At 37.7% G+C, this 12490-nt stretch overlaps 1 protein-coding gene across 8 annotated transcripts in view; it reads right to left on the bottom strand.

The window, feature by feature from the left end:
* GRIA2 (glutamate ionotropic receptor AMPA type subunit 2) overlaps positions 1–12490 on the bottom strand; it is a 115705-nt gene that overhangs the window by 61687 nt on the left and 41528 nt on the right. For all 8 annotated transcript variants that reach the window (XM_073341454.2, XM_073341445.2, XM_073341448.2 and 5 more), the window contains exons 3-4: positions 8179–8418; positions 2543–2739 (exon numbers count right to left, since the gene is read on the bottom strand). In XM_073341454.2, the coding sequence (XP_073197555.1) occupies positions 2543–2739; positions 8179–8418 (437 nt within the window). The remainder of the gene's footprint in view (positions 1–2542; positions 2740–8178; positions 8419–12490) is intronic.

Raw genomic sequence — 12490 nt, 5'->3', positions numbered from 1 at the left:
CTTTTCTGGTTTGTTTGCCCTGTGCATTTGACAGTACCTTGTGTATACTTAGTTTCACTGATTCCCCTATACAATTGTTTGTCAATCAGTTTGCCCTGTTGTGTGGGTCTTTCACATAGTAACAGGAGAGAAAAAAAACATTTTTAAAATGCAACTGCAAACCTGCCAAAATTAGCAGAGACAGTCATAGATTTTTGGTGGGAGCACAGACCAGTCTGAAGTTGTATGGGGAGAAGCAGCCCTAATTATATTAAGGCTGCCTTAAACTCCCTCACTGCTGATTGTCTGCTGCTAGTTCAGCCATCTCCACAGCTCTGTAGTCAGTGTGACCTTTGGTAACATAGGGTACAGATTAATAATGTGAGAAGTAGCCTAGTCTAGTGGATCAAGCATGGGACTGATAGCAAGAACTGTCAACTCCTGCTCTTGCACTAGTCAAATCACTTAATATTTTATCATTCTTTCTGTCTTTCTAAAATTGGGATAAGAATACTTAACTAGTAATTTATATATATATATATGCTAAAATTCACCAGAATGTACACTAAACCCTTCAGTGACTGGGAGTCTAATAAATTCCAGACTCCCTGCCAATTTAGAGAATTGTCCCTTGAAAATCATTTGAAAATGCTGGCAATTCTCCATAAGCTGCTAGGCTCCACATCGCCTACATCAGGAGTCTGTTAAACTTATCCGAATGTCTGCCCTGAGCATAGTGCTGGGATTATGGTGGACAGGAGTTGGTAACTTTTCTAATATTCATTCAAAAATCCTGAGTCAGGCCCCAAAAAAATCATGAGATTGACTTAAAAATCATGAGATTTTAAAAATCACTTTTATTTGCTCTGAGGTTTTGAGTTTTAAGGGGTAACATTTTCAAGATTTTCTCCTCAAACACGAGGGGTAATAATTTATTTTTTTTAAAGCAAAAATTCTCACAATCAGTTGATAGTAAGGACTGTGGCTTTAAGAAAAAAAACACAACACACCAAATATCATGAGATTCACAACAAAATCACATGAACTGCCAATATTGCTTTTCCAGGGTTTGGAAGTCCATTCAAAATGCTAACCAGCTTTGAGTTTAGGGAGGACATTCCAGATGCATTGGGATTAGGCATTACATGGACACTTGGGACAGTCTCTTTTCTGGGAGGTGACAGTGGCATCAAAGACTCCACCCAGTCCAATAATTGTACTGAGAGGAAGGCACTCTGGGTCTGCACTATTCAGTACACCTCCCAGTCCTGAGGTCCTAATGCAAGTGCTGATCTAAAATAATTTACAATCAATCTAGAGTATTGAGGGAGTCACGTAGTTCAAAGACATTTGCATTTCCCAGCCTAGCAGGTGATGCAAGGGACCAATAGAGCCACCTGCTTTTACACTGCCCTAAAAAAAAAAAAAGAAAGACTGGAAGAAGGAGGGACTCTAGTTGATTCTCTCATTTAGTTTCTGACTAATTTAAAGAGGCAGGAATGGGCATCCTGTAATTTACATTAAGACAAGAATTAGTTGGCCAAGTTCCAGACATTGGCTTCAGTGGAGTACATGGCTATAAGTAAATGCAATATCTAACACTAAGTATTTTAAATGTAAAGGCCAGAAGGGACAATTTGAGCATTTAATCTGACCTCTTGCATGTCACAGGCCACAGAATTTCATCCAGAAACTCTTGAGTTGAGCCCACTGATGACATATGATGTATGAACTTAATTAAATTCATTATTAGTTACATGTATTAGATTATTTAAAGCCTATTTGGTTATTAAATATTTTTATTACTGAGGTGTAACAACTATGCATATATGCATGTAGTTGCTCCTCCAAGAGACATTGCAGTTAGATTGAGTAGATTAGTTACTCCATATTAAATGATTATCAATTATTGGTTTGGGACTTTATAATTGGTAATTGCAAATCTATTTATTAATGAGTATTAATTTCTGTATTGGATATAGAAAAAATAATAAAACACCCACATAAAGCAACGGACTTACTTCCTTATCCGAAGTTTCTTTTTGCTACATCAGCATCATAGAAACACATTTATTATTACTCCTCTGGCACAATGGAACTCTCAACAATAAGAGTAAAGCGTGTGTGTGTGTGTGTGGTCCGAGACTGTGGAACAAACTTTCCCATAAACTAAGGAACATCACCAATCTCACCACTCTGAGGGCAAGACCTTGCCTTCTCTAACATAAACACATGGCAATAGGTATATATATTTAAAAAAAAAAAAAACACTACCAAAACAAAACACTCCACTTCTCATGGATGAGAATGAGATGAGAGAACAAAGATGTGACAGATATGTAGTCATATTGCTTAATACACTACTGAAAGGCACTCAGATACAACAGTGATGAACATGGTATAAAAACGTATTCAAAGGGTAAAGTAACTGATCATCATAATATAATCATACACAAATAAAAACTGCTGATAAAGCAGCACTACAGGAGCACTCATTACGTATGCTTATACAACCCAGAAGACTTCCATTTCTGCTGTCATTGAAACATTGAGGGTAGCAAACCTGATCGACAATGTCGTTCACTTTATCCCGCTCGCAGTCCAGAATCACTCGTCTTTCCTTTTTCACCTCCAGATCTTGAAATAGTGAACGGTAAGTTTCATCTTTTCGGTCATTGTTAATATTTCCTACATTGATAGCAGTCACTTGCCATTTCTTTTCAGCAGCAGAATCCAGGACTGCTTGCAGTGTTGATAAGCCTGGTAAGGGGTGTGGGGGTAAGACAACAGATCAAGCTGCAAGAATAACACAGGCCCATAACGTGTAAATTGTAGCTAATTTATTTTAAAGACTACTCAGTAACTTGTGTGGTTGCCAAACAGAAAAGATAGCTGTGACAGAACTCTCCTGAAAAGGTGACGCACCTGGCTCTGATCCTGCATGCCCTGTGCACACACAACTTCCATGTAGGTCATTGCAAGGAATACAGGATTGGACCCTATAAACAACTACATTTTGTTTTTGCTTCAGCTTGCTTCAGGAAGAAATTGTATCACCCTACAATAAAAACTTGCAATGCATTTGGGAGATACTCTACTTTTCAAAAGAGGCCTTTTAGGAGAAAAATTATCCAATTACAGCAACGGAATCTCTTGTTTATTACTACATGCTATTGAACTGTTTACCTCCCCATGCTTTAGTGGCAATGCATTTAAAGCCTGATCCTGATCCCAGTGCCACTGAGGTCACGGCAAAACTCCCAATTACTTCAGTGGTTCTTCGTGAGCCCTTATTTCTGTTGACTAAAGTAATAGCCCCAGTTACAGAAGATCTGATGAAATGCTTTTCTTTCTAACCTAAACAGACTCAGTACTAACACCCCACAAGCAATTTTTACAGATGTCTAAGATGTCAATTTTTACAGATGTTATTTTATTTTATTTTGGAAGGACACGGAATCTTGACAGAGAGATGGATTCTCAGTACAATTTCAACAGCTAACAATATACTGTAAGTTCAGTAGAAATTTTACTGGTCTACATTTCCCTTACATGAAGTAAAGGAGAACAAAATAAAGAAAGATGTAATTCAGTGCCAGTAATGAAAGTCTACCCTGAAATAAACACTATTTCTCCAGCTGCCAGCAGTGAGTGAGAATTATCAGCTATAAATTTTACCCAGAGAATCCCAAAAGGAGTGTTTCTAGGACGGCATATAGTATTTATCCCAAGTCAGTAGATTTTTCACAACCACATCGATGTCTATATATAGTTTATCTACCGTAAAACCTGAGTAGTCATTTCTGACTTGTGTAAATAAACTGAGCCATGCATTTTCTTTGAGACAAATTTCGGCCACAATATATAAAGAAAGTTTTACACATTACTCTCATTAACAATAACAGCAGTAACACACATAGTTGGACAAGGATCACAACGAGAATTACATTTGAATTGTAATTTGCAAATGGCTCATTACACTAAGACCAATAGGCTTTTAACAATTAATTTTGACACTTTGAAAATGTTAATGATCTATAAGATTGGTCACCATTATTTCAGGCTTAAACCTTTATTTTCAATGTTTCCTGAAAACAACTGTGGATCTTTACATTGTGGGGGGGAAATTTTTATTTTTTGATGGATGTCGTTTTTTTAAAAAAGATATAGATATTTTATCTAAAAATCAAATCAACAGACTCTAAAACAGATCAGGGCAGGCCAACAAAACCATAATCGTTGTCCTACCTCACATTTTGCAGCTTGCAGTCCTCCTACACGTCTTTAAACTATACACTTTCTATGAGTTGGCATGGGTTGAATATTTATTGTTATTTACAATATAATCCCATGAATCTTTGCTCACAAAGGTTTCTATGCTTTAAACTTAGCTGTAGACTTGTTAAATCTCCCTTAATAAATAGAATCTTTCTTGGGAGGAGACTCCTTTTTAGTGCCTTCTCCATGGATCCCAAGTGGCAGCTTGTACCTCTTGTTTTTTTATGGGCAGGCTCATTAAAGGGCTTCATGCAACAGACTGCATCCTTAAAGAAGCACAGAGAAAAGGGGGCAGGGGGTCGAAGAGAGCAGCTACAACAAGGTCCCTAAACATTTAGGGGTAGCAGGGACAGCAGACCCCAGCGGTGGGAATGGGTCACTGCACCTCAGCAAATTAAAGCAGCAGTTCCAGGAGTGCAACATTTCCAAGTGGGAGTTGGTCAACAGGGAAAGGAAAGTGGCTCATTTACCCCAGAGCAGGACTCATGGTCCAAAAGGATCACACAATGTTATGGGAAAGGCAACCACAACTGAAACAACAGAGGGAATTTTAAGACAGTGGGGGAGGGCAGAATTTTCCTGTCTGGCATTTGGCCAGGACACTTGGGTTTACATGCCAATCCTTTCACTGAGGAGGTCAGAAACCCCACGAGATATTTAACTTCCCTCCCATACACACACTGTGTAGCACAATTTTATGTATCACTGGATAGATTATACATATATATTTTTTTTAAAGTTTGATCCAACTTTTGTGCATTTTACACTGCCTTTGATTCACACATGAAAGATGGCTAGGTGCAACAATGGTCACAAAGTTGAACTCCCTCATTATCAATAGTTGCCTCCAAGGGGCTTTCAGATTGTTATAAACGGATGTAAAGAGCGGCACAGATGAAGCCATTTGCAGTACACAACAAGACATTTTACTTGTCCTGCAAAATCAAGGAACTACATCTACTTGGACCTTATCTATTAACTATTTACATAGAGATCTAGGCTTCTCTCATAACACAAGTCACTCCTATGGCCTCCTCTACTTTTAAGGAAAAATCATATAGAGTATTTATGATTGACCTTGAGAGAAAGAGAGAGGGGAGAAAAAGGGTTGTGATTTCTGAAATCAAATGGACAAATGAATCAGGTTGTTATTGTATATTCATCAAAATTCAAATTAGGGTATTGATTCATTTACATTAAATCTCCGGATTTCTGGACCTTCAGCCTTAAGAGGACATATTGTCCCATATTACTGTTTATGTTGACATTGTGTAACTGTTATGGTGGCCCAAGTGCATAGGGAGACTGCATAAGGCCTAGTTCTAGCATATTAAATCTTCAAGTACTAATTCAGAACTTGAGAATCAGGAGTGTTTTTCCCCAAATGCTCATAATGAGCACAGACAGTTAAGTTCAGTGATCTTTTGAATGGGAGGACTAAATGGAGGCAACCGCATAAAATGTCAGATTAGCATTTTCTTTTTTGAATTAGTAATTTGGCTGCAGATGGAATCCTCTAACACCGTCTCCATTCTCCGTACAACCAAGGCAAACTCCCATACCACTCAGTATTACAAACTATGCAAAAAAAAAAAAAAAGAAGAAGAAGAAGAAGAAGAGGTATGGAAGGTAGAAAACACTAAAAAACAAAATGTGATTAATCCATATGAGAGCAAGTACTGTACTAAATAATGGTCTGATCCTGAAAGGTGAATGGAATGGGATGTGAGAGCGCTCAGCACTTCACAAGATCGGTCCCTAACAAAGGTACTGGAGCTGTAATAATAAACTCAATGTTGTAGAATAAGTAATTAAACTGAAATTGCTATAAAGTTACCTGATTCCACTTTATTAATGTTTTATCCTATGGGAATAAATCTCTCTCTTTCCACAGTAGAAGAAAAAAATAACATGCTGAATCATATATACTTTTTATAGACACCTCCTTGGCAGTGGTCACTGAGGTGATGGTGTTTTGAGCTGAAAAATGGCTTCTCCTAATTTAGGGTCCAATTTTGCCACCTTTACGGACATTGAGAAGTACTTGACTCTGCAGGTAGCCCCGCTAAAATCAATGAAAGAACTCCAGGAGTAATACACTACGCAGTATGAGTAAGTGTTGCAGATTCATGCCCCTAGAGATTTACAAATGGCACCCATCACCTTCCCTACTTGGGTGCCTGGTCATTCAGGTGAAAACACAAACAAAAAATGGCAAAACCAAAATGTGGCAATATATATTATTTCACTTAGTTATTTACTCCCTTCAGTACAGCTGACAGTAAGATGTACTATAGAAATGGGTGCTTTGAAGAATTTTCCTAAATAGTAATCACATGCAGTGTACTAGCACACACTGCAATGCTAGTTGATTGATGGAGCATTGAATAAGCTATTTGCCCTTTCTGCAAAGACAAAGAATGTTTTTAATTCAAATGTGAACTTGAAGAGAATCTGAGAGCAGTCCAGTTCAGGGATCATACTGCATGACATGAAGTCATTTTTAGAGGTCGTATGAGAGCTTTAGTTTATCTAACTGCAGGGCTTAAAAAAACACCACCACATAAACGTGCCTTGAAGAAGCCCCTTTTGATTTTTTTGAACAACACAATGCAAACCAGACCAGTGGAAGGTGGTGACATTTGAAGGTGAGTACGTAAAACCCACTTCACTGCTTGTTAAAAAAAAAAAAAAAAAAGTATACCAGGGTAAATTTGAACCATCTTTTAAATCTAACTACATCTTGACCATTTTCTGCACATTTACTTATGACAAGGCAACCCTAAGGAAAGTTTTTGGTCAATGAACATACTGAAGAATCACCACACAATCGCTTTCAAAGACAGAGGACAAAATGAAAACAGAAAGAAGATGAAGAAAGATTATTAAGAAAAAATAAGGAGCACTTGGAGACAAATAAAAAAGTGGAATTCCAACAAAGATAGTCAAAACCGTTCCCCTTTTCAACTTGGTATAAAACCCCCCAAAACAACTAACACACCTGCCACCTTTGCAAATTGTTTGTTTTGATTGTATAAAATAATATGAGTACTGTAATAAAAATAATCTTGAAAGAACATAGGAATTGTGCAGGACAGGAGTGAGTGGGTCATCTGAGCCTATGGGTAGTGGAGTTTGATTTGGTACTGTAAGCCAAGTTCAACAAATGGGGGCGGGGAGAGGGTTGTGTCTAGCGATCTAGAGCTTTTTCCTTAGGTCCTGTTTTACTCTGGGTTCTCCACTTACAGATTCTGCACCTTCTTTGGAAGTGACTCTGTGCGACTGAACCATCCCTTGATGCCCTTGACTACCACCAAGTCTAATTGGACCTATGAGTGGTGTTCTAAGTGGGTGGGATTTGTGATGAGATGAAGTCCTGGATCTTCATAAATTGGACAATTATTGTTTGGAACTATGAGACTGCAGTAGTGAACTATATGTTGGGGGGTGTTGGGGGGTTGCATTTAAAGTTGCTGTGTGGTAGAAGAAATGAGCTGACTGAAATTTGGTTTGGTTCTCTAACTTTAATTGGTATGGCATTTGTAACCTTAATGTTCTAAATTCTTAAAAAATAGAGAAATGTTAAGATGCATTTTTTTAAAACACTTACATTTTAAAATAGATTTTCTAATGGAACTATTTTCCAAAGACAATATTATACTTGCATCAATGCTTATTAGCACATGTCCATAATTCTGATATATACTGCAACTATTTCATTCTCAGTTAAACGCATTTATTCTTTGACCATATACAGCAGTCAGATAAGCTTCTTTTCCTGAGACCCGAGTTTTATATTGTTAAAGTGGCATAAGAGGGAAAACATTTCTCCTTGCTCTGCTTGTCTTTGTAATACTGCTTTAGCATTTCAGTTAGGTACATCTAGCAAAAACTATACTGATAAGTTGTACTGTATCTTACCTCTGTCACTGTCATATAGATATGCAAACTTGTTCCACTGATAGTATTCAATCAAGCTAAGAAGAGCTCCCTTGAGGTCAGGTCTCATCTGAATGACAAATGGGTGTGTTCCATCAGTTGGAAAACTAGGAGTTATGAAGGAGACATGAAGAGTTCCACAAAATGATGTTATGGTATTTACTGACTTCTTGTCATAGAATCCAAAAATTGCAAAGACGCCTCTTGAAAACTGGGAGCAGACTAGAAGAGATAGAAACAAAGACAGATCAAATTGTATGAAACAGCACGGATTTGTAAAAGTTTGTTTGAAACCTATCACATATTTATATTCTACAAATGTATACTCACACACTTTAATTAATGGAGAAAGACAATATTTCTAGATATAACAATATATCTCATATTATTAATCACTAACAAAACTTAATATACCAAAAGCTACCTTAATACAATATACAATGTAATAATGTATTATGTGGCTTACACTCAAAAGAATTATTTCAGAAAGAAAACTTAACAGCTGGCTTATAAATTCCATGCACAAAAGAGAGCTGGAATTTGTTTCTTTAAAAATTGATAATTTCATGTCTGACTATAGCACAATTATGGAAATTGCTACTTTTTATCCTATTAAATACAATCTGGTTTTGGTGACAAGGCTTTTTTAGTCTTTTCTTTCTTGCAAAACACCTTAAACAAATACATTTTCCATTTGTACTGCTTGAGGAAATTGCAAATTCAAAACTACACACCAAACACACAAAACAGCAAACACAGAAAACAAGAGGATAGAGATAGTGGCACTGTATATTATTGTGTTCCAGTGCATTGTTTAATTAAATGTTTAATATCAGCTTTTTAGGACTCAGCAAAAGCAGGTCTTCTGGATAACACTTGAGGACACATAGAAGAAAGAATAATCTCCTGGGTGTAAATAATATGCTGATCATTATTTTTTAAATCACCTCTACAGATAATTCAAGCCAATGACAATGCTGATCACTGCAGCCTGGGTAAACATCTACGCTTTCTGCGTCATTCTGTTAATCGACATGGCAAATGTCACATGTGTAGAAGAATATATGGTTCTGTTTACTAAAACTGGGGAGAGGAGGAGAATAACTGAAATATTCACTCTGCTTCTGCTGTGTATCCCTGAAACATCTGTGTTATCTGACTCACATTTCTCCTCTCTGCTTTCATGGTCTGTATGTAGTCACCTGAAATAGTAGGCAGATCCATCAAGAGAATATGCCCATTAATCTTGACTGCAGTTCTTCAACATCATGTGCTGCAATCTGCCCTCAACTGCACTGATGTAAATCTGGAGTGTAATAGAGGATGATTTTGCCCAAGTATTAATTATGATGATAATTGACCACAGAGACTATATGTTAGGGCAGTGATACTCAAACCCAAACCTCAGTGGTTCAGAAGTCAAATTAGCGGTCAACATTACCCAAAAATAAGAGTGGTGTTAAGGTGTGAATTTATTGTTTCATTTACTATAGTACTATATATTCATATTTCAACAGTATGACAGGGGAAATATTTAATATATATGTATTATTCTCACAGCAGAATGACTGACCAAGTACTATTATTTATCAACTGCAATTGGTTAATAACATAATAAAAGCATCCTGATTGGTTAATAATTAAATCACACAGTATTTTAATATCATATGCTGCAAAGAGCCAATGGAGCCACTTGCATGTGACAAACCTCAGTCGGAATATCACTGTTTTAGGGCATATGTAGAGGGGTAGAATTAAGGTTGAGTTAATTTTGGAATTAAATGACTTCTCATTGATTTTTTTCTCAGACTTTGATTAGTATTAATGAAATGTTTTCTATTTTTAATTTTCTCAGTGTCACAAGCTAGCTGGCTCTTTAAGGCAAACCAGGCTCGCCCTTGCCCGTGACCAAGCAGCTAACCTCTATCTGATGGTAATATGACAACTTAATGATAATTAGTGATCCAATCTGTGAAAGGGTTAGGAAAAGTTTATACAAATAGAGAGGAGAACTCAGTTAGGGATTGTGTTGTATGGGTTTGGAGCAGGAACACTGAGGTGGCTGAAAAGACTTGGGAAATATATGGGGTTTCAAGTTCTCCATAGCTGAAGCCAAAAGACTGATCTTTATAAAAAGGATAGCTACAAAGGAATGGAAACTGTATCTGTATGGAGAACAAATAGATATAGTTAAAAGGTTTTAATTCCTAGGACCAATATATACGAAACTAAATTATTTTGGAAAGAGCATATAGACTATGTTAAAGATAAATGCAAAGGAAGGATCAACCTATTTAAAAGTATTACTGGAACTAACTGGGAGGCAGGTAAGAAAAAACATTACTGATGGTATACAGAGCCTTAATCAGACCAGTTATCAACTGTGGCTGCCAAGATTTTTGGGTTAGCAACAAAATCAGAACTTTAAAAATTAGATTTAATACAAGCACATATGAGTTGCATATGGTGCATTTATTACAACACCCACATATGCTACACAGAGTTGCTAGTGAAATGCCAGTTAGGTCCAATAATTTCATTTGTGGTGTAACTTTCTGGGCCAAAGTTAATGGGAATTGCAAAGATGGAAGTACCAGATAAATATATGAAGTTTGTTGGGAATTCAATAGGCAACCTATAACACACAATGTTTGAGCTCCAGCTGCCTTTTGAGTGAAAATATGAAGTTGAAAGACAAGGAAAAGCTGAATGAAGTCAGAACTGTTAGTCATGGGAAAAATAGTTATGGATGGAAATTCACATCTAAATGTGGATTTAGATTTATTTTATAAACTTGTGAGTAAAAAGGAGAAAATAGGTATAAAAAATGAAGTATACCAGTATATAGATCAAAAGTGGTGTTGTTTTTGTCAACTATATATAAGTGGGTCCAAAAAAGGGAAAAAACCCATGAAGAGTAGGGACAGCATATTGTGTATGAAAATTAGGAATTAGTACATCTAAAAGAACATCCAATTTTGTAGCTATCATGACAGCTGAACTAATAGTAACAATGCTGGTGTTAAACTTAAACAGCAGTGGCGGTCATTTTTTTGGACTCAATATCAGGCCTTACGGCAATAAAAAAGGAGAGTCTCTGTAAGCAGAAGTGATTTATTCAACTAAATTATATTTCTAATAACAATACAGATGGGAATACATGTAGCATTAGCCTGCATCCCTGCACATATTGGGATAGCAGGAAACAAAATGGTGGACAAAGCAGCTAAATGACTGTAGGAATGAAAGGATTGATAATACCCTGCAGTAAATTGGAATTCAAAACCCTAGTACAGAAAAAATTAAAGGAGAAATGGCAAAAAAAATTGGATCAATGAAAAAAAAAGAGGAAGAAGATTTTTTCTGAATTTTGCTCTGGAGTTGAGGATAACTACTTATTTCAGGGCCTGGTTAGGAAAAATGAATTGATTTTGTTTATAGTACTAATGGGCCATTGTGGTTTAAACAAAAATATTTTTGAATAAACACGAAGATGGACTATGTGCATGCTGTAAGATATAAGAGAAAACTGAACATCTTTTATGGCTATGTGAAGGGTTGAGAAAGAAAGGGAAACGTTTTTTGAGGAATTTAAATGGCTCAGCGTAACAAAAGTTACATCATGTTATTTAGTTAACATATGCGGGAAATGGGGTAGCGTTAGAAAACGGTTGCTACATGACCTGAAAGACACATGGCAGAACGAGAGAATATAAACTGCCCAGTATGTAGGAATTATAGTTGGTGGTGGCTCTAGACTATCCAGTCAAGTCTGCTTCACCATGGGACGGAAAAAAAGACCAAGAAAAAGGGATGGAGAGGCTGCAGAGAAGTAGGGGTGCCAGATGCCTGGTCGAAAAGGGTACTGGTGGTGCTGACCAAGAAGCTAAAAGTCTGGTCAGTGCAGCAGTGCTAAGGCATGCTCCCTGCCTGCTGTAGCTCTGCATGGCTCCCAGAAGCAGCAGCATGACCCCCTCTGGCTCTTAGGTATAGGGGCAGCCAGGGGGCTCTGCATGCTGCCTCCACCCCAAGTGCCAGCTCCACAGTTCCCATTGGCCGGGAACCTCAGCCAATGGGAGCTGCGGGGTGGCGCCCACAGATGGGGCAGTGCACAAAGCCGCCTGGCCGCGACTCTGCCTAGGAGTCAGAGGGGGGACATGCTGCTGTTTCCGGGGGCTGCTTGAGGTAAGTGCTGCCTGGACTCTGACCCCCTCCCATGTCCCAAACCCCTGCCCCAGCCCTGATCCCCCTCTTGCCCTCCGAACCCCTCAGTCCCAGCCCAGAGCCCCCTCCT

This window comes from Lepidochelys kempii, chromosome 4 (assembly GCF_965140285.1).
Source record: "Lepidochelys kempii isolate rLepKem1 chromosome 4, rLepKem1.hap1, whole genome shotgun sequence".
Lineage (NCBI taxonomy): Eukaryota > Metazoa > Chordata > Testudines > Cheloniidae > Lepidochelys > Lepidochelys kempii.
This window is presented reverse-complemented; position numbering and strand designations above follow the sequence as displayed.